General features: G+C 37.8%; 1 protein-coding gene across 7 annotated transcripts; it reads left to right on the forward strand.

Moving 5' to 3' along the window:
- Positions 1-2,516: 2,516 nt before the first annotated feature.
- On the forward strand, positions 2,517-22,729 carry LOC103719315 (OTU-like cysteine protease family protein). 7 transcript variants are annotated; one of them, XM_008808504.6, is made up of 9 exons: positions 2,517-2,669; positions 3,150-3,230; positions 3,342-3,387; positions 8,367-8,475; positions 11,103-11,194; positions 11,283-11,345; positions 11,451-11,569; positions 22,228-22,303; positions 22,390-22,729. In XM_008808504.6, exons 2-9 carry the CDS (start codon positions 3,166-3,168, stop codon positions 22,444-22,446), a joined length of 627 nt encoding a protein of 208 aa, XP_008806726.3. In that variant the 5' UTR covers positions 2,517-2,669; positions 3,150-3,165; the 3' UTR covers positions 22,447-22,729. The 7 variants fall into 7 exon arrangements, with proteins under 7 accessions (XP_008806726.3, XP_008806728.3, XP_008806727.3 ...); XM_008808506.6 differs by having other exon boundaries at positions 2,622-2,732; XM_008808505.5 differs by lacking the exon at positions 2,517-2,669 and adding an exon at positions 2,695-2,774.
- Positions 22,730-23,169: the final 440 nt, after the last annotated feature.

A 23,169-nucleotide genomic window follows, 5' to 3' on the forward strand; every position in this document is an offset into this window, starting at 1 on the left:
CTAGGCTTGTCTTTTGAGCCATAATTGACCTTGAATGAAACTCCAGGCTAGCTTGATTTGAGCCCTACCTATAGTTATGTGTTAAGGCCCTGTTTGGGGGAGCTTTTGGAGGGCCAGAAAGCACTTTTTGGCCCTCCAAAAGTACTTTTAGATGAAAAACTGTGTTTGGTAAATTTTTCAAAAAGCTGTTTCAGCTTTTGCGGGAAGCTGAAAATAGCTTTTGGGAGGAAGCTCCAATTTGAAGCTTTTGGGAGGAAGCTGTTTCAGCTTTTTCGGAAAGCTATATTTTTGATAAAAATGCCCATATTAAAATAACATAATTACATAGTTTATCTCTTTATAAACCTAAAAATCTGCTGGAGCCAAGAACCCAAGCCATCAGACTCCCTTCCGTAAGAAAAGGTATTTTTCTTTTCAATTTTTGTATGCATCTCTTGAACCATATTTTAGAAGGAAAAAATTTTAATCCTTTTCCATACCTTCCAAAATCAATCTATTATTTTTTTTTTATCATCAACCTCGCGGCCCACGCTGAGGTCCTCCTCGAGCGTGGACCACGAAGAAGAGCCCCTGGACCGCAGAAAATTATTTTATGAAAAATTATTTTATACTAATAATTATAATATTTTATACCTTTATTTTTGTATTATATTATAAATATAATATCATATTATATTATATCATAATACATTAATATGTTATGTTAAATAATTTAATATTATGTTATATTATGGAAAATTAATTTATACTAATAATTATAATATTTTATACCTTTATTTTTGTATTATACTATAAATATTATATCATATTATATTATATCATAATACATTAATATGTTATGTTAAATAATTCAATATTATGTTATATTATGGAAAATTAATTTATACTAATAATTATAATATTTTATACCTTTATTATTGTATTATACTATAAATATTATATTATATTACATTACATTATAATACATTAATATGTTATTTTAAATAATTTAATATTATGTTATATTATGAAAAATTAATTTATAATAATTATTATGATATTTTATACCTTTATTATTGTATTATACTATAAATATTGTATTATATTACATTACATTATAATACATTAATATGTTATTTTAAATAATTTAATATTATGTTATATTATGAGAAATTAATTTACACTAATAATTATAATATTTTATACTTTTATTATTGTATTATACTATAAATATAATATATATTACATTATATTATAATACATTAATATGTTATGTTAAATAATTTAATATTATGTTATATTACCAAATATTAATTTACTCTGATAAATATATTACTATTATGCTATATTAACATAATATTATTTTATATTAATAATATTATACTATATCGTATATTTATGTATTGATTTATGTTATGTTTTATTATGTTCTGTTGTATAATACCATGCAATGTCCTTTATGGTAATTTTGTCATATAAAAGTACTTTCTCAGTTTGTTTACCAAACACAAAACAAAGTACCACAGCACTTTACGAATGTAGTTACCAAACAGCAAACAGCTTTTTATAACAGCTCTACTTCCAACAGCTCTACTTCCAACAGCTCTACTGCCAACAGCTTCCCCAAACAGGGCCTAAGTCCTGTTCCAACAATTTAGAATTGGCTTTACAGCACCTAATCTGCAATATTTCTATTTGGAGTTAATGCTAATGATATTTCAAAAGTTTTCGTACTTATTCTTGCAATGCTGTTTCATGATTGCTTGGATTTTCTTCACTTCCGAAATTATCCAACAAAGATTAAAATCCATCTTTATTATAATCAAGAATTGCCATGCTTGTCTTTGAGCCGTAATTGACCTTTAATAGAACTCCACCAGCCTGATTTGAGCCCTATCTATAGTTATGTGTTAAGCCTTATTCCGACAATTTAGGATTGGCTTTACAGCACCTCATCCGCAATATTTCTATTTGGAGCTAATGCTAATAATATTTCAAAAGTTTTCGTACTTATTCTTGCAATGTTGTTTCATGATTGCTTGGATTTTCTCCTCTTCTGAAATTATCCAACAAAAATTAAAATTCATCTTTATTATAATCAAAAACCGCCAAGCTTGTCTTTGAGCCATAATTAACCTTGACTAGAACTCGAGGCCAGCCTAATTTGAGCCCTACCTATAATTATGTATTAAGTCTTGTTCCAACAATTTAGGATTGACGTTACAACACCTCATCCATAATGTTTCTATTTGGAGCTAATGCTAATGATATTTCAAAAGTTTTCATGCTGATTGTTACAATGTTAATTCATAATTACTTGAAATTTCTCCTCTTTCAAAATTATACAACAAAGATTAAAATCCATCTTTATTAAAACCTTTTATGATATCTGTTTTATATGTATATATTATTCCTAATGATTTCCCAATATTTTTTATTTTTTAATTCTTGTGAATTGAAACGGAAAAAAGTTGTGTAACTCGAAAAGATGGGAACCAAGTTATTCGAGTCATAGTAAAAAATAGTAATAAAAAAAAAGGGTTCCACGGAAAACACCTTTTTTTGCCGCATTTCTGTGTCGGCTGGCTTCTTCATTTATCTTACTCCATTCCTTTTCCGGGTACGGAGGGTATCCGATCGCTGTCGCCGCCGGTCCTCTCGTTTTCCCCCACTTGCCCACCTCCAAAAGGGTACAAACATTCTAACCAGCCATTCGCCTTCTTTTTTTTTGTCAAATTCGCCTGTGAAAGAAGGTTCTCCTCCTCTCCACAGAGTTTCCTTTTTTCTTGGTAGTGGTATAGATTTAAAGATCTTGCCCTTTTTTTATGGGTGATGCTTGCTTTCGGGCTCATCTTGTTTCTTGCCTTCCATATAGATTGAGGATCTGAGATTCAGTTTTATTTTTCCTTAGTTTTGTCGATTTGGTTAATTCAAGAACGTGATTCAGCTTTGTTTTGAAAATTGAACATTTTGTTTCAGTATTGGGTTTTAACCGTTGGGAGATTTGGGTTTTTTTGGATCTATCGAGTGTTATCCTGATTTGCCTGGCTTCTGGAATACAATTCTTTAGTTAATTTTTGGTTAATGATTTTACTTGAAGTGTTCTCTCATATTCTTTTATATGGTATGAATTATGCTCAAATTTTGGGGAGGTTGTTGTGTTGGTCCAGGTGGGAAATCAATAGAATGGAAGGAATCGTTGTGAGAAGAGTCATACCCTCCGACAATAGCTGCCTATTCAATGCTGTAGGGTGGGTTTCTTTTTAAAATTATGGTGTCATATTTTGGCAAGGGAAGCTGTGGATTGTTCGAGTAATTTCTCTGCCGCTCTTTTCTTGTTCTTGTTGGTTATCTTTGTGCAGGTATGTGATGGATCACGACAAGCACAAAGCGCCAGAACTAAGACAGGTTTCTCGTCTGTTTTGAGAGAATTTCTCATTGCAACCCAATTTTCTGTCGTTTTGAACATCTGATCTTATCAATGCAAACAGTATCAGTACTGTTATGTTGGAATCAAACTTTTCTCTGGTCACGCATCAAGAATATTATGTACCATATATGTTTCCATCCCATATTAAACCAGCATTTCGGATGTTAAATGAGATCTATAGATGTCAAGGCAAGCTACAATTTGCTACATATCTGCAGAGCTCTTGTGTTTTGTTCTTTACTTGAATTATGAAGTTATGGTTTTGCGCACCTCTGCCTTGTCTAATAGTACTTGCTCTTGTTTTTTCCTGAGATTATACAAAGGTTAACTAGTCATTTGAGAATCCTTTTATTTCATCACACAGTTGACATTTTCACATAAGCTTTCTTTGATGAGTAACCATTCACCTAGTTTTGCTGTAGGGTTTGTGCCCATCCCATTGCAATGGGCGAACATCAATTTGGTTGATTCCTGGCATTGATGTTGAGTGTCCGGGTGGATAGAAAAATTTAAGATGGCAAACATTTTTAGATCTTTTTTTTATGTATGATCAGCATCGACAAATTAACGGCCATTCAGCTATTGATTTCAATTAAAACATACGGCTGTGCGAAAATAATCTTATTCACTTTAGCTGGGTCTGCAGTTGGTCTAAAATTTTACTAGATCTGCAACTAAGACATTTTAGTTAGATACAATTGTACAATCAGTGGGGAACACTTGTTTCACATAGCAACTCTGCCACAAACACCACCAGCATGTAGGGGTGGCAATCGGGTCGGGTCAGATGTAAATCGGGTCAAAAAATCATAAACCTGAACCCGACCTGTTTATTAAACAGGTCAGAAAATTACAACCTGAACCTGACCTGTTTATTAAACGGGTAACCCGACTCGACCCGTTTAACCCGTTTAATAAACAGGTAACCCATTTAACCCAACCCGACCCGTTTAACCCAACCCGACCCGTTTAACTGTTAGACTTAAATTAGATACTTAGCAGTTAGCAGTGTGTAAGCCAATATAATTTACCATAAATCCACCAATATTAACACGGTCAAGCAATTTTTTTTAAAAAATAAACTTAACCAGAAATTAAAAAAAAAACACAGAGAGGAACAACCGAACAAGGGGAAGAGAGAAATTAACAGATTACAATTTTCTTATTGGAAAAAATAAAAGAAAATGGAAACGAGAGCCCTCAAAATCTCTGATCTAGGATTCTAGGCGCCATCCCCAAATTTTTTTCTCTCCGGAAATCATCGACGGCTTCGATTCGGGTGGGGGAAAAAAATCTAGAAGCCCTAGCTTTCGCCATGAATCAAACCATAAAAATCAAACCATTTTCCTCCACCGGCATACCTGCTGCTGGACTCCCCAGTACTCGCCGCTTTGAGGAAAAGATAGAGCACGCTCTTGTCCTCCGCCGCCGCCGCCTTGGGCTCCGTCTCCGCCACCGCCTTGGGCTCCGTCTCCGCCACCGCCTCCAGCTTCATTTTGGCGGCTTCCTCCTTAATTTTCTTCGCTTCTTTGCCGCTTGCCGTGGGGTTGCCTCTGGTAAAAGAGAGAGCAAGATGGGAGGGTGGTAGCCGTGGGGGCGTCGACGGGGTGATGTAGCCACGATGATCTCGACCCGCGTGAACCGATCGGGGGGCGTGATGTAGCTGCGGTCGCCGTCGATGGGGAGGTGGAAGTAGTCGGGCGGCGGCGTGGAGGTGGAGGAGAGGAGAGGAGAGGAGAGGAGAGGGGAGAGGGACACTGAGGGAAGAGTAGAGAGCAGAGAGCTCGGGCGGCGGCGCGGCGCTTTGGATGAACCTTAACATAGTAACCCTAAGGAAAATCTCGCAGCTCGCGAGTCGCGGTGAAAAGTTGAAGCCCGAGTGCGGTGCGGGCTGTGGGCCTGTGGCCCATGCGGCGGGAGGTTGGGCCGGCCTTGGGCGGCTGAGCCTTATGGGCTGTGGCCCTTATATTCTATCAGCCCAACAGTTAAACATATTAAACGGGTTAAACGGGTTAAACATCTAAAACCCGTATCCGACCCAATTAATAAACAGGTTAAATGGGTCAACCTGTTTACGACCCGAACCTGTTTAGGCCAAACCCAAACCTGTTTATGGCGGGTCGAACACGGGTCGAGTTGGCGGGTCGGGTCATATTTTGCCACCCCTACCAGCATGTGAAGCAATTGGTGACGATAAGGTGACTCCTGCATGCCATTTGTAACCTAAGCTTACTTTTATCTGGCCATGCTTGACTGTATACATTAAAAGTATCACTAGCTTTACTCTCTATATGACCATTACATGGTTAAAGTAATTATAGCGAGCAATCTATATAACATTTTATGGAGTCTTTACGAAATCCTGCTGAATGATTATGTTAGATGGTTTGCTACATGCAACTTGGACGAGCAATCTATATAACATTTTATGGAGTCTTATGAAATCCTGCTGAATGATTATGTTAAATGGTTTGCTACATGCAACTTGGACGATGGCATTCTTGGAAAGAATGACCAGAACTGTCACTGCCAGCTAAGCTGCTGAAAGTGTTAGTAATTGCATTTTGATTTGGTCTAAGCAATCCATTGATGATTGTTTTTTACCCCTGATATATGTAATTAGGATCTAGATTTGAATGATGGTGGAAAGGAGATAAAAAAAGATCATATGTAGATAGCTGGTGTATATCCTGTGATGTTTAGATTGTTCCATTGTGAAAAGATTATAGTTTATGATTCTTTAGAATCTCCTTTAGAGTGCAAATGTTCCCTGTGCCATAAGGGGCCATGGGCTGTATATGGTCTGATGCTCAGCCCATGTTTTGGTCCCTGCCATGTCCGTCAATTAAATGCAAGGCAAGGCACAGAGGAGGACACACTGCTTAGGCTAGAGAAATTGTTCCCATAAATTCCTAAAAATAGTTTCCAAGTTGCTGTTCTGGGTTCATACATGCTTTGTATTAGATAGTTGGTTCTACTTTCCTGCCTCAAGGTGTTTGATTTAAGTCCCAGTATCTATGCATATTCCACATTATCTTGGCCCCTATTACATATTGCTTCATTTCCTTGTGAAACCGTGTAGGTGTATGTGTCTAGCCCCTGATTATTGGTTAACATTCCCTTCTGATCTCTTTCTCTCTCTCTGTGTGTGTGTGTGTGTGTCTAGCCCCTTCATTACAACCAGAGTTGTTGTGGCACATAGGTACAAACAAGGTCTGCTGAACCAGCCCATACCGGCCGGTTCAGCACGTACCATATTGGTACCAACCCCCACCGGTACGGTACAACCACATAAAATGGTTCGGGGCCGGAACCGAGTGGGGAAGAAGAAAGAAGAGAAAGAGGAGAAGAGGAAGAGAGAGGAAGAAAGAAGAGGAAAGAAGAGGAAGAAAGAAGAGGAAGAAGAAGAGAAAGAAGAAGAGAAAGAGGATAAGAAGAAGATGGTTCGACGTACCTCGGGCCGACCCCCTCCCGAGCACCTCGATGCGCACGCGGCTCTCCCAACGGTTCCTTCCTTGCTCGCGAGAGAAGGGGAGAAAGAGAGGAGAAGAGAGGAGGAGAGAGGGGAAGAAAGGAAAGGAGGAGAGAGTTTGGGAAGGCAGAAGAAGAAGGGAAGGGGAAAAAAAAGAAAAGAAAAAAAAATCTTTCCGCGTGCAGGGTAGGGCACCCGCACGAGCGCGAGTAGGAAATTGCTCATGCCCGCGCGCAATTCCACGTATAGGGAACCTCGCTCCCACGCGGTTTCCTACGCTCGCACTGTTTTCCCACGCCCGCGCGTGGTTCCTCGTGTGGGGCAGCGAGCCCACGCGGCTTGGTTCCTCGTGTGGGGCAGCGAGCCCACGCGGGGCCGCGTGGGCATTTAATACAAAGTGGCATTTAATGCCAGTTTGTGGCTAAAATGCGAACGCGCGCATGTTGGCCCTTTTTTTTTTTTTGGTTTCGGTTCGGCACCGATTCCAACCGGTACCGGAGCCCACTGGTACGTCGGTTCGGTTGGCTCAGCGAACATTGGGTACAAATGGAATGCAGCTATCGGAAAGGGCAGTTTATTTATCGGTTCCAAAAAAAGGTGTGAACATGCCTCCACTAAACAACTTATATTAGACCATGATTTACAATTTTCCTTTTTTATTACCATCAATAGATTTATATAAATGGCACCTAGTTCTTGAATATACCAATGGACCTTTTATTACCTTTCCAATTGGTCGAACCAAGTTTTGTGCCGAACAGGTACATGCCAATAGATATGTTTATAAATGGAAAAGCTTAGCATTGGCAACTAGCCACGTTGAAGGCCTATTGCCTTCAGAACTCTTTAATTTCTCTATAGGTAGCTTATACACTAGTCGTTGTTGTTTTGTATATATGTGTTGAACGTTATTGGCACATATCCTTTGGATATTGCTTCCTTTCACATTACCCACCAGATTACTTTTTCTGATAATATTTTAGTGCTTTATCTGATCAAATGCTCATGCACACAGGTACAGAATACAGATATAGATAAAGTGCACATATGTGCACGTGCTTGTGTATGTATATCTATATGAATTTGGTTTTCATGCATTTATATATGAATTATTATTAAAGATGGTTCCTGATTTGAATGTCATGCATTTTAGGACTGGAGCATAGATAAAAGCAAACATGAACACAAGATATGCATACATGCATAAATATAAACATGCACACAGACACACGTATTATGTATGCATTTGATTTTACAAACACACATTTGGGCATGTCTGTTCATCCATATATAACTGAACAAGCAATGTCAGTAACACATTTGGGCATGTCTGTTCCAGTTCTCTGCCTCATCTGATAAAGGCATGGCTGTTCCAGTAGCCTTCTATACTGTGCTGCATTATACTGTCAATTTGTACTTTGTGTCCCCACCTTCTTTTCACTTTTCATGTTTTAACACTACAATAGAATTTTTTGTTTGCTAAAGGTCATAGCTGGAACAGTGGCGAGTGATCCAAAAAAATATAATCAAGCATTTCTTGGAAAATCAAATGAAGAATATTGTGCCTGGATTTTGAATCCTGAGAGGTGGGGAGGTGAGATCAATACATACTCCTTTACTAATGAGCAATTTATGATGTTGCTAACTGATTGGTAGTGTTTTCTATTGTGTTATAGCCATGAATGCTTGTAACTTTAGGAAGACAGTGAAATTATGCACAATTAAGATCCTTTTACTGCACATACATTTCACAACTTCCAATTTTGCCAATTTGTTGGTTTTATAATATCTGCTTTTATATATTGGTCCTGAATGCAACTGGTACTTAATTTATATAATAACACGTAAATTTAAGGATGAAATTCTCATACCATTTGATAAGAATCAGGTAGTATCCATTTGGTTCTGGCATGACATGAACTATTCTAACCAAAATGTGCCAGTATGTCATTTTCGAAAAAATAACTCAAGTTTTAGGAAACTATGGCTATGGTCAGGCATTCATGCATGTACTGAAAATGGTTTAGTCTATCTTTAATCAATCTTTTGCTAGGAGCATTGTGCAGCTTGTGTAGGCAACCTACTATAAACTCTAGATCTCCCTTGGGCTGCAGTAAGTACAAGCCTTTGTCAATTGTGTTAGGGCAAGAGTTGTCTCAGTTGTAACCTGCAAGCGACCTTCCATAACATGACCCATTTATGGTAAGAAGTGAGCAAGGGTTGTTTAGTTTATTCCTTGTAAGGGATGTGCTATAATGCAAATAATTTTGTTATAAAGTAATGAGCATGGTTTGGTTAACCACATGAAATAGAGCAGAGGCATACAAACAAGTTCATTAAACAAATGAATAGTAATAAAGAAAAGCTAGTTGATAAGATGATGCAAAGGAGAATCAATATTGTCCATTTACAAACTTTATATGTGGGGAAGGATAATAAAGAAATGGAGTTTGAAAGTGGTGGATTTAGAAATGGAATAGAAAGTTGTATATGTAAAAAGGATAAGTAATAGGCTAATAGCTATTGACTTAGTTTTGGACCAGGAGGTTATTAGCGTTAGCACTTATTTACTGCAAGTAGGTTAGGAGGATAGAATTTAAAGGTGATTTTGGAAGGAATTGGTTGATTAATACAAGGTATTCTAAAGGTAAAAAAGATCATTAAGCTAGCAACTTAAATGGGCATGTAGCTAAGAGAGGTTTATGATGAGAGGATACATAGTGGGCATTGGTTTGGTGATAGGAATTTAATGGCAGATTTGATTCTTGAGTTTGAAATGGTTTATGATCTAACAATTGCAAATGCTTACTTTAAAAAAACAAGATGAACATTAAGTTTATTTGAAAGAGCTGATAAAATTTGTCATAGATAGATTACTCTTTCTTGTGAAGTAATAATATCAAAATGCAAAGACTCTAGGGTACTATGGAGAGCTTAAAAGTGATTGGGCTACTGATGTTAGATGTTTATACTAAGTGTAAGAAAAGAAACAAAATTTCTAAATGCCCAATAGTAAGTAGGTGGAATTCTAAACGGTAAAATGTTACATCTATTAGTCCAAGTTGAAGGTTTGATGATGTAGATTGGACGTCCTCATATTTTTCAAATGTCTACCACTGGATGATACACCATCGAAAATGGAAATGTGGTAATAGAAGAGTAAAAAAGCAAAATTTGGCGTGCATCTAACAGTGATGCAGAATGTCTGACAATAACCCATTCACTATGTAAATAATTTTGGTCAAAATCTCCCTGCATAGATATAATATTTTTAGCTAAAATTGTCTTAAAGATATATTCAGATAAATAAGTAGTGGTGCTGCCTAGACAAGGAATTTGATACCAATTCCAAGAAGGTTCATATGAGGTTGATAGCTGGTCTTAGAATTTGTTCAATCCATTTATGGATCCTTCTTGTCGTAGACTTATGCTTCATAACTCACTCCATTGTGATGATAAAATGTTTAAATGATGGCTCGGATGAGGCAGTTATGCTAATTGTCAATGCCCAATTCTCGTGTGAGGGAACCAATGCTTTTGTGAAGTGGATTGCCATTTTAGTTGTGAAAAGACTGAAGGCAAGGGTTTGATCACTACACGGATCAGTTTGCTAATTTATTGAAAACAGTATCAGGACAGTTCTTTTCCAGTTATGTTCTATTTACTGTGCTTCTTTGCTCTCTTCTTTTCTTCTTATTGCACTATTTTTGTATGATCTCATTCCCATGAACTTATAATCTCATTTCTTAGGGGTTGTGTTTTGTGCAAGAATTCATAAGATTCTTCTGATCATTTGAGATCTTAAATCGCATACTTACTGGCTTTACCTGATTCATGCAAATATAAGTTATCTTAAATATTGATGCATCTAGCCAGTAAAAGTTTTATAGAATTCTTAAGACCTAGTAGACAAGCAATTTCTGCCTTTTAATAAAGCAATAAAGAGTCTGTTTAGCAGTATAGGTTCAATTCATTGATTTGGTAGCACTTTTATCAACATTTAGTATCTGGCACAAACTCTATTTTGTGTGTACTTCCAAATTTCTTGCTTGCTGTTTCTGCATGGTTTTTGCATTGCAGTTGATTATGAGCTTGTGTTCTACTTATTTATTTTACTCTGTAAAATCTGGTTATTTATTTTCCAGTTATGTTCTATGTTGCACTTAATTGTTTACCCCCATTAGATATATTTATTTATATTTCTCTACTTATGGTCCAAAGGTGCAATTGAACTTGCAATTCTATCAGAATATTATGGACGTGAGATTGCAGCATATGATATCCAGACCAGCCGTTGTGATTTGTATGGCCAGGTTTGTGGATTGCTCATGTTGGTTCTGCATTTGGTGGCAGATTCTTTTAAAATACTGAGTTTCTTTGCCTTTGATACTTTTATAACAGGATAGGAATTATCAAGAGAGGGTTATGCTTATTTATGATGGCCTGCATTATGATGCATTAGCTGTATGTCTTCCTCATGGAAGTTTGGAATAAAATTTCTCATAAACTTACAATGGATCAAAGCATATTTGTTGTGTTGTCTTTTGATCTAATTTTTATATTATACAGATGTCTCCATTTGAAGGAGCACCGGAAGAGTTTGATCAAACCATTTTTACTGTTGATAACGATCATTCCATTGGGCCTGTGGAAGACCTCGCTCTTAATCTTGTTAGGGATGCTCAGAGGTAAGAATTTTATCATCTGTTTCAAACTAAATTAGCTGACTGGCAACAGTAGCGGTTTATCTTAGTTGGTATTTATTCATGTAACAGATGTTATTGCTGTTTATCATTCATTTATACTTTACCTCATGGCTATTTTTATGCAAGAAAAAATATATTGAGACAATAAATTAACACTCTGGATCCAATAGGAGGGAAGAAAATGGCAAAGTGTCAATTTATTCAAGAGCCTTGGTCCGATAGGTTGGTTAGTGCTCTTGATCAGTCCAACACATATAGCTTGACATCTGCCTACTGGCAGCTTCTATCCGAGGGGAACATTCTTTGGGTTTCATGAATGAGTTGTGGAAGTGGGAATGATCAGTCAAGTTGTGCTGCAAAGGAAGCCAAAAAGAGTTGTATGAAACAAGAACAACAGTTGGTATGGGTGCCAGAATAGTGAAGGCTCCAGAAAATTATTGGAACTGGAAGCACTAAGTGTTTGATATATTTTCATTTAAATGATTCAAAGTTAACATGAATGCTAGTGCTAAAGTCTATTATTGTTTAGTTTTGGATAAGGAAAAAGTGCAAGCATAGAGTAACAATGAAATATAAATATGGATAGAGTTGTGGTAGTTATAGATAATGGTATTAATACTAGAAATCTTGAAAGTGATTAGAAGTTCATCCAAATGCAAGAAAAAGTTTTTAGAGAGCATGTCTTGAGATGGATTTGTCTAAAGAAAAAAAGTTTGGTTGAATTGACCTTTTCAATCTTTAGTTTAAGAACTTCCAAGTTTTAACAAATAACAAATGCAACAAAACATATGATTTAAGAAAAAAAGAGAAAAACCATTGAGGATCAGTGTTCTAGGAGGCTGACTGGTATAACATATGGATGAGGACCATTGGAACTTGCTTCTTGTTAAATCTGTTTTTACTGGTTTCAATCGAGCCTAGATGTTGTTTTTTAATGAGTCAAGGAGCCCTTGGTTCTGTTGCTTAAGATGTTATAACACAAGCAGATTGCAACAATGCTAATATTACTTTAACGATCGGCTTCTAGCTATTCCTGTAGTGGAAACAAATATATATTACTTTATAGATTATCTTGTTATGCTTGTCTTTATCCTTTACCAATGCATCACAATTAAATTTCAAGTATGTCTCTTCTTCTTCTTTGACCTTTACCAAGAGCGTATAACACAAGCAGATTGCAACAATGCTAATATTACTTTAACGATCGGCTTCTAGCTATTCCTGTAGTGGAAACAAATATATATTACTTTATAGATTATCTTGTTATGCTTGTCTTTATCCTTTACCAATGCATCACAATTAAATTTCAAGTATGTCTCTTCTTCTTCTTTGACCTTTACCGAGAGAGAGGGGTGGGCATCACATACAAGGGTATTACCACTAGCATATTATTATTGAAGTTTATAATGTTGACTGTATTGTCAATAGTGGTCTATTATATTCTTTAATTTCTTACACTCCTAGGGCACCTTATCTTATTTTTCTTCTTCACAAGCTCACCGAAAAAAAGGGACTACCAGAAATCAATGTGATCGCATTTTTGAGACTATCCAGTCCTTCTTCCCCGATCTCTACCAAGAGAGAGCTCATCAATCTCTACCAAGAGGGAGCTCTTATCTCAATTCTCCTTCCCACATGCTCAGCAAGAACATGAAATTACGAAAAATCAGTGTAATCACATTTTTGAGACTATTCAGTGCTTTTGCTTCTGTATTCCAAATACACTTTGGTTCACTTTTCTTTCTGAAATTTTTCATCACCTTATTCTCATAGCGGTTTTTTTTATTATTACTAGTATGCTTTTCATCTCAGTGAATGAATCAATTTCTAAGCTAGATCTGCTGTCAGTTTTCCATGTACACAGTTTTGGGTGGAAGTATATAGTTGCTTTTATTTTTTGTGCACTTTCTTCAAATGCTATCTATGCATTGTCTTCGAGTGTCTTGGAATGCGAATATTTTCAGGTACCGTTTCCTCTCTCCCTCTTCCATTTTACCCGCACTACCTCTTTAATGGTTGACAATCTCATCTATATCTTCTTGATGGTGATTCATCAACTTCATCTCCTTCCGGGCCTCTTATCTCTTGCCACTCTCGAGCATCTTGTTTATATGCTTATCCTTCTCTCTCTCCTTTTCCTTTCTTTCTCTTCTCCATGATTGACAATCTTATATTTTGATCTGCTTTTTTTAGTAGGTAAGCCATCAACCAAAGCTCCTATCAAATTTCCCATGGCAATGTCTATATGAAAGGGGCAATGTCATTTAATGTGTGATTGTACTTGTTTTATTGTTTTTTCCCTCTTACTAAGCAAACCAAGCTCATAGTTTGGTCATCTATGTACATTTTCCTTAGGCATAGTCTTAAGCATTAGGAGCGATCATGTTTTTGCTGATTGGGTAAGGATGCTACTTTCTAGAGTGTGTTCTCTGCAATTCTATAGGGATGTGACTAGTTAAGGATATGCCAACTGTGTTCTTCCCTTTTCCTTCTTGATGGACAAGAAAATTTAATTACTTTAGATTATATTGTATTCTCAGATCTTTGATATGATTTTTTTATAGATGGTTTTTGGCACTTCTTTTAGGTAGTATTAGTATGCAAAAATCCTACTTTAGATATATGTTTATTTGGATAACCATAAGTTCATCAAGATTTGACTTTTAGTCGTTGTACTGTCTTTATATAGCGCTATTTGGGCTGCCAAATTTCAACAAATATTTTAGGTACTCGTATGGAGATTCGCTACTAGCTTATGGGCCTATTTGGCATCACTTTTTATTTTTTATTTTTAAAAATACAATTATAGAAACCGAGATAAAAAAACATGTTTGGTGCCGTTATTTTTGTTTTCTATTTTTCAAAATTTATTTTCATTATTTCTTAAAAAAATTACATTTGCTATTTTCAAAAACAAGGAATTCATGCCTTTTACCACCACCACCGACACCACCTACATCGTGGCCACCATCACTGCTACTATCACCGCCATCATCTTCACCATCATCATCACCACTACCTTAGACATCATTTCTATGACTACTATCATTGCTACCACCATCGTCGTCTTCACCACTGCCACCACCATCAATGCTGCCACCATCACTACAACCATTGCCGCCATTGCCACCACCACACCACCACCACTACCATGGCCTCTACTACTTCGTCATCACACAATCACAATTATAATTGCTACCATCCCACATTATCTGTTTTTCCACCATCATTGTCGCTAACGCCATTACCCCCTTGCCGTCACTACATCATTAGCACCCCCATTGCTTCTACCATCACCACTACCACTACCGCCTCCATTGTCTCCACCACCACTACCACCATCTTGCCCACCATCATCATGTTTATCTTTTTAAGAATAATTAGCTATATGAAACATGTTTGTATTTTTAAAAATCTAAAAATAAGATATAGACAATTTTTATCTTTTATTTCTGAAAATGAAAAAAAAATGAAAGTGATGCCAAACAACACCTTAGAGTCCTTGTAAAACTAGTAAGCAAAGTGTCCTCTGGCCGATCACTAAAAGGCATTGTGCATGGTTTGTTCTCTCTCTCTCTCTCTCTCGCTCGCTCGCTCTCCCTCCCCACTTGATCTATTTTCTGTTATTTTTAGACTTTGGTTACATTATCTCTATTGTGCATGTACTTTTTGTTGAATTTCAGATATAAGTCAACTATTGACCCTTTTGTTGAGCTTGAAATCCTTGAGAACCTTATTCCTCCTAGCCTTCCCCATCACAAAAATTGTAATGCAAATTTATTTGAGATTTTACTTTTCCCTTAAGTCTTAAAGATATCCTGCTGTCCTTTGTGCAAGTTTAGGAGAGCAAGCAATCAAATTAGACCAACCTTACTTTAAGCCTTAGTCTAGGTCCTCCAGGGCCCCAATGCATTGCAGGGCATCCCATATGGATCTTCCACAGTTGACAATGTCATATGTTCATTTGCAAACTTCAATTAGTGATCTGTCAACTTCATCTTCTTCTAGTCCTCCCATTTCTCAAGATGCCAACTTCTTGAGCATCTGCTCTATTATGCTCCTCTTCCCTTTATTTTTTGCTCTTCTCCCTCTTTCCTCATGGTTGAAAATCAAATATGTTGTCTGCATCTTTCCATTTTTGTCTTGTTAGCTTCATCCCCTCCTATGATTCTTGTGCTAGGTGTTAAATACTAAAGGAGCATATGTTGACCCAGCTAGTTCAGCAACATTAGTTCCAATTGATTATTCTGTCACCTTCAATGATTATGATCTTACCTTATTTTCCTTTGATTGTCAGTATTCTAATTGCAATAAACAGCTAAGAATGACTTGCTGTTATTGATGTATATTTGCCCACCTTTTAGTGCTTTCTAGCAGGTATTCATTTTCACCGAGTCATAAAATGTGCCATCTCAAATTTCTGTTCTAGTTGTCAGTATTAAAGGAGCATATGTTGACCCAGTCTTTTTGGCAGTATTAATTCTAATTGATTGTTCTGTCACCCTCAATGCTTATGATCATATCGCCTATGTTTTCCTTTATGTGTGTCACTATTCTTACTGCAATAAACAGCTACTAGAGTAGCTTACTAACTTGCTGTTGTTGATGTATATTTGCTCAACATTAATGGCTTTCTAGTAGGTGTGCATTACGACCATGAGTAGTAAATGTGCCATGTAGTTGACATGATATCTTAATGGCATGAGTTCCTAGAGCACTTTTTGCTCCCAAACATTCTCTTAACTGGGATCACTTTCCTCATATTCCTAGGAAAAGTTGTTTCTTGAAAATTGGTCCACAAAATTAATTAGGGTTTTTTGCATGGATAACCTTCTAAATATCCAAATTTGCGTGAATATCCTTTCAAAATTGATATTTGCATGTATACCCTTGTAAAACTCTGTTATTGTACAAATACCCTAATATAACGATTGTTGTAACGGAGTTAAAAAAAATCATATTTATATTAATTAAAAATAAAATAAAAAATTGAAATGACGTTATTATCCTTACTATTTCCTCCCACCGCACACCCCCCCCCCCCCCCGCCACACCCCACACCCCCACCCCCCCCCCCCCCCCCGGTGCTTTACTCTTCCCTGCCCTCCACTCCACCCCGGTGCCCGACTTCCTCCCCGCCCCTGCGTATCGGGATCCCAAGAAGAAGAAGAAGACAGGAGCTCCACACAGCTGTGCTCTGCTTCAGAATCTCTTGGGCCCAGAAGAAAGAGAGAGAGAGAGAGGACTGCTGGTTCACAGAATCCAAAGGAACCTCGGCCCGTCAGGATTATCTCTCGATCTATGACACTGTTGATACCTCTGGTGTCTCGGTAGCTGGCTTTTTTTTTTTCCTTCTGTTTTTTGGTTTTTGTTTCTTTTAACTTTTGAAGGGAGAAAGTGAGGGAACACTGTAAACCAGCAGTCCTCTCTCTCTCTCTCTCTCTCTCTCTCTCTCTCTCTCTCTCTTCTGGGCCCAAGAGATTTTGAAGCAGAGCACAGCTGTGTGGAGCTCCTGTCTTCTTCTTCTTGGGATCCTGATACGCAGGGGGCGGGGAGGAAGCCGGGCACCGGGTGGGGGGGCTGGTGTTGCTGGTGTGGGGTGGGGAGGGGAGGGAAGAGTAAGTAAGGCACCCGGGGGGAGGAAATAGTAAGGATAGTAACGTCATTTTAATTTTTTATTTTATTTTTAATTAATATAAATATGATTTTTTTTTAACACCGTTAAAACAACCGTTATATTAGGAGTATTTGTACAATAACAGAATTTTACGAGGGTATACATGCAAATATCAATTTTGAAAGGGTATTCACGCAAAATTCGATATTTAGAAGAGTATCCACGCAAAAAACCCAATAAATTAACTCTGATTGTTTGATTGAGTGATTAAAACATGGCTAATGGCTTATGGGTTCACCTGAGAGTAAGGTGTGGGCTTCTCTGAGATGGCGAGACCTTTACTCCTTTTTAAGATGACCATCCAAATTTGCCAACATATCTTGCTCGTAAAGTGTATTGGTGGTTGTGCTAGAGACCTAAATTCATATCTTGCCTTCACTAGGATTTAGGGGACTAGGGATATTTGGGGGAGGGCTACCTTTTTGTTTTTCAACCTATTAACTACAAGCCCCTAACATTTTTTGCGAAAAGAAAGAGAAGAAAAAAAAGTTGACTATCATGTGATGATTAATTGTTGTTCTATGTATTATATTTGAAGAATGCTTTTCTTTATGCCTTTCCTCTTGGTTTCAAGCATCCTTGGTGGCATGTTTGTCATCAGCATTGAACTATTTATGGTCTAAAATAAGGTGCTTGAGTTTTTATTGAGATGTTTATCTACTCCATCCTTGCAACAGGTTTTCAATATGTGCATGATAATTTGTTTGCTCGCTCTTCACATGATCATATTATCTTGCTAATATGCGTAAGTAACATTGTCATCATGGAGTATGATTTTCATCTTATTTGTTTTGTTAGGAGTATCGGAGTAGAGTGGCCTATAGATGTAGCTAAAGCCGACTTAAAGGGCTTTAATAGGATTAACTTTTGAATGTATCTGGTCAAATTTTGTTAGGTTCTAGTTTGATGTTCTAGAGTCTAATAGGAGTTTCTACTAGGCATGTATTTAGGTTGGTACTGGATGTGCACTGGATCTAAGTTCTCTCCCTATTAAGCATTCTGATAGGAGTCAAATTAGGGAATTGTTATGTAGCCGGCTATTCCCCTTTAATTGAGGAATTTGCAAGCTACTACTTACCTATTGGAGAGCTTGGGGTATGTCCTTTGTACATATGCACTGGCATCAGATCCTCCAAGCCACGCTAAGCCACATGCTGGAAGATAGAACGGGGAGGGGGGGCTTTAATTGAGGAATTTGCAAGCTACTACTTACCTATTTTGGAGAGCTTGGGGTATGTCCCCTATTTTGGAGGAAGGGGGGGGGGGGGGGGGGGGGGTGGGGGGGGTGTTGGAGGGAATTGGTGTGGATGAAAAAATGGATATCATGAAAAAATGGATACTGAGAGAAACTTTTCAGTTCTACTCCTCACACGAGCTCTCTTCCTCCCTCTTCTCTTGACGCCACCCTGTCCATTAGCATTCTCCATTATGCTTTTTCACATGTAGAGGTGCTCGATTTAGCCATGATCCGAGCAACGGCCATCCTCTTACGGTTGCCATTGGCAATGGGTTAGGCGCAGAATATGTGGTAGTAATGAAGAGACTGTAGATGGCTGGCTTATCAAACACGAGGGTGATGGGAATATGGAGTCGGTGGTAGTGGTGGCATTATAGACATGGTAGCCATCAAAGGCACCACCACGGTTGCAGAGGAGGCTGTGGGTGGAGGTGGTGATGTCGATGGACTCAGGGAGGAAGTAGATGGCAGGGTCAGAGAAGATATGAGGGAGGGGGAACTAAGGATGGAGCTTGTTGGAGGGAAGATGGTTAGGTTTTAGGTGTTGAGAGAAACAAAGGAGGAGAGCTTGTTAAGAGAGGGAAGGGAGTATAACTCAAATACCTCCGTTCCCCACCCCAACCTCTGTCCCCCAATACCTCCGTACCAACCCCACCCCCCCCCCCCCCCCCCCCCCCCACCCCCCCCCCGCCCCGGGTGTCTGATTTGTCAACTTCAAACTTGTTGGATGCCAGTTTAGATTTGTTTGCTTTTTCTGATTGAGTCATAATTGAAGAAGGATAGCTGGCCATTTAGCACTAATGAAAGGGAGTTGTGGCTGATTGATTGATGGATCTTGGAATTGTATGCAGAGTTTTTTATTGAAAGAAAGAAAGCCATCAGGTCTCCTTCCCTTCTTCCTTTTTTTTTTCTTGCATTTCTGTTCTGTACTTCTCTAGTCTTTTCTCTTATCATATTCTCCCCTTCAACTACTCTTTCTTCAGTTATCTTTCATTCTTCACTTCTTTCTTGATTAAATTTATTGCTTGCTTTGATATAAAGCAGTAGATTATTGCTGTTCTACAGGTCTGAGATAAGATCAGTAGTATTTCTGCTGTGAATCTCTCTTATAGCAGGCTTCTATGGAGCTGATTTGTATTATATATCTCAGATCAATTTCAGATTTGAATCAAGCTTGCAGTAAAATCAGATTGTGATAGGCTTTAAAATCACAACGAGACTATGTCACCTACATTTCTCAAGCCTTTACTTTTTCGAAGCAAATATAATGCTGATATCACTTTTGCATGCTCAGTGCATTTATTCAGAATACAAGTCCTATTAATTGTCACCACAAGCTTCTGCCAGATGATGGTGAACCTCTATTTGATCTGATGCTAGTCAAATTGTTGGTGGTTCTACCCGGTTAGAAGATCTCTTGTTCAATAGTTGCTTATGCAGGCTGTATAGCTGTTACTTTGTTGTGCCAAGACTTCTCTATCCTTCCCATTCGTCCCTCTCATTGTGGTCTCATTATGTGGCCACTTATCTTTCCTTCTTCTTTGGCACCTGATTTTTATTTTCTTTTTAAAATCTGAACCAGGCTTCTGATGTCATAAACATGATCTCTTTGTTTCCTTGATGATTCTTTCATCTCATGCGATGCTAGAACGAACTGAGTCTCTGATTTGTGTGCCAAGGTGAAGTGTTATGCCATGGTGAGTACTTCCATAGAGGTCACTTCGATCTATCATCTAGTTCACATCATGAGGTCTCCCTTCTGTAACACTACCCTCCATTAAAATGCTGTTTAGATACAAACCAGTGTATATGTGCATACCAAGCAAATTGAGATTGATTTTCATGTTGGGGTTGGGAATGGTTTGCGCTTTGGGCAAGGAGACCCTTGAGTGCCTCAACGCTCGGGCAAGGCAAGGAGACCTTTGAGTTCCTTAATTGTCCTCGAGCGAGGGAACATTACTGAGGCAACACGTAGGCTAGCATCTCAAACAAAACGAGAGGCATTCTGGTGAGAACCCCTCCAATGTCTGGCATTATTCTTCTTTTCTCTTTTTTGCCTATTTTTTTTAAATTCTGTTAGCTTTGCTTTAAGGGGCATCTTGGTCTATTAGAGCCCTTATAAATAAGAGGTTACTCTAAGATGTTATGTGATTTAACTTTTTTTGTTCTGTTTAGAAACATCAAATATGGTTTAGAAAGTGGTATTTTATTATGAAATTTGAATTTTAAAGCTATTTTAGGATGTCCAGTGGTTTTATTTTTGCTACCTTCTATTTAGAAGCATGTGTTTGATGTGATGTTTTAAAAGATGTGGAGCATTATATCCAATGTTAAGACATTTATGTTTTAGGATGTTGAAATTGAATAATTAATCTCATGATGTTTGTGTTGTTTTGGATACATATAGCACTTATTTCTAATGCATTTATTTAACTTTTCATGAATTAGCACCTTAGTTTTTGTTTTAGGGGAGCACCTTTTGGCACCTTGCACCGTAAGCAATATGGGGTTCTGTTGCCTTAAGGGTGCCTTTTGCTTATAACAACCTTGCATGGCACATGCTCCCGTTATAATATGCATTATATATAATCGTGCCCATTAGCCACACTCTTCAAATATTCATCATTTGCTTCTTGACTAATCTTGCCTTGTTACTAAAATGCTATCAGACTAGGTCTGGTAAAATAGGTAATGCCATGAAAATCCTATTTTGTGCACACAAATGGTTCTCCTGCCATGTCGCGTGAGAAGATTGGTGTAAATTTGAAGAATTAGTGCAATATGTGGGATAGTTGAATGTGAAGTTGCCAAGCTAGCATAAGTGAGCCCAAGGTATACTGAATCGATACCGATAGGCGTACCGGTCGCCTACCGGACCGGTGCCGAACCGATCCGCATAACAAGCTCGTGGCGCGCTGTGGCGAACCGGTGCGAATTGTCCAGTACGCATCTAGTATCGGCCGGTTCAAACTGGCTCTGGCCCGGTATCACTTAGTTCCAGCCTCGTAGAGGCTAGAACCGTTTTTTAAGACTAAACCGGACTAATCAGAGACCGCACCGGTTCGGTACGGGCTGAACCGGCTAGTACGGGCCGATTCAGCATACCTTGAGTGAGCCCAAAAAACTTTTTGCTCTATAGCATTTTCCTTGTAAAATAATGTGCCCTTGGAAGGGCAACCTGTTGTTTAATATAGTCAAGGAGCCAAGGTAGCCCTGACTGCAACAGTCATAGATAATTTACCCAAACTCCATGCATGCAACTTTAATATTTTTATGCACATCTGATAAGCTCAACAATTCATGATTGTTGCAGAATGCGTGCAAGAAGCATATTAGTCTCTCCAAATTATTCCAGCGCTTGGGTTTGAGATAGCTGTTGGGTCTCAGTGATCTTACAAGACCACTTTTAAAAATTCTTGGTAATAATTGGACATTCAAAAGATTAACAGAAACATACGGGCAGCCATAGAGCAGGAAAATGAGCATTTGTTATTTTACAGCAATGAGTAATGTAATTCCTATAACTGTGTCTCTTGGTTTGACTTTTCGGCGACACTTTGAATGTTAAACCGAGTGTTTTTGTTGCTCATTTTGGTGGTTGAATGCTAAACTTTCGAAGTTTTGAACATTGACATTTCTAGGGTTACTTCATTATCTTTAAAATTTTATGAACTATAAATATTTAGTGAAATAATTTGTAATTTTGCCAATTTTGCTATATTTCAGGATGAGGAATTATACAGACACTGCCAATTTCACCTTGCGTTGCGGGGTGTGCCAAATTGGTGTTGTTGGTCAACAGGTTACTATTTCTTTCAGAGATTCATCACCCTTTCTCTCTTCTTTTTCATTTTGATGTCTGAACCTTGTGTTCATTTTGACATGCAGGAGGCTGTTGAACATGCCCAAGCTACAGGTCACTTTAATTTTCAGGAGTATCAGTGAAGTATGGAACTTTTATATAAAAACCAGTCTCTGTAACTGATTCCTGCCCATTCATTTCATTCCTGTGATCTCTTATTTGGGCCAGAGGAAAGAAAGGTTGTATGGTTGAATTCATTAGATTGAGTTTGTCATTGTAATAATTAGAAGTCATCTGGTCTTTGTTGTAAGCTTCTTTACGGGACAAAAGAAAACAAAATAGTGCGGCAAGCATTCCATGTTTGATAACAGGTGACAGGGAGTTGGTTGTAGTTTGGTTTTGGTTAAAATGAATCATTTTGCTCTACTAATTGTGAATTAAGTCTAATGTGTTTGATTCGAGAATCAATAATGTTTCAGAAATGCAGTGCATAAATAAAAGAGTTGCTGGATGTTTTGGTTACAGCATATAGCATTTTCATGGTGAACAGACCTATTTATATTAGAAGATTTGATTGTTTGCAATGCCTTGCTGCCCCATGGATCTCCATTAGTAGAAGCATGTCGACAATGCTTCAATTTTTACATTCTATCACGGGTGCAACTGGGGTTGAGCTAATGACAGTTTGGTACGGGCTTGCCAGTGTTTGTGTACCTGCCTTGGAGATGGATTGGGTTGAAAATTGCTGACCAAATTAAATTTCAATTTGTATTTATGTTGAAGACTTGTGAGTGGGCTGCAACTCAAAATGTAACTCCGTTCCCGTATAACCTTATTGCTCGAATCCCCTATAACCTAAAACTATG

The sequence above is a fragment of the Phoenix dactylifera genome, chromosome 14 (assembly GCF_051530095.1).
Source record: "Phoenix dactylifera cultivar Ajwa chromosome 14, Ajwa_hap1_PhDact_Kaust_v1.1, whole genome shotgun sequence".
In the NCBI taxonomy this organism is placed as follows: domain Eukaryota; kingdom Viridiplantae; phylum Streptophyta; class Magnoliopsida; order Arecales; family Arecaceae; genus Phoenix; species Phoenix dactylifera.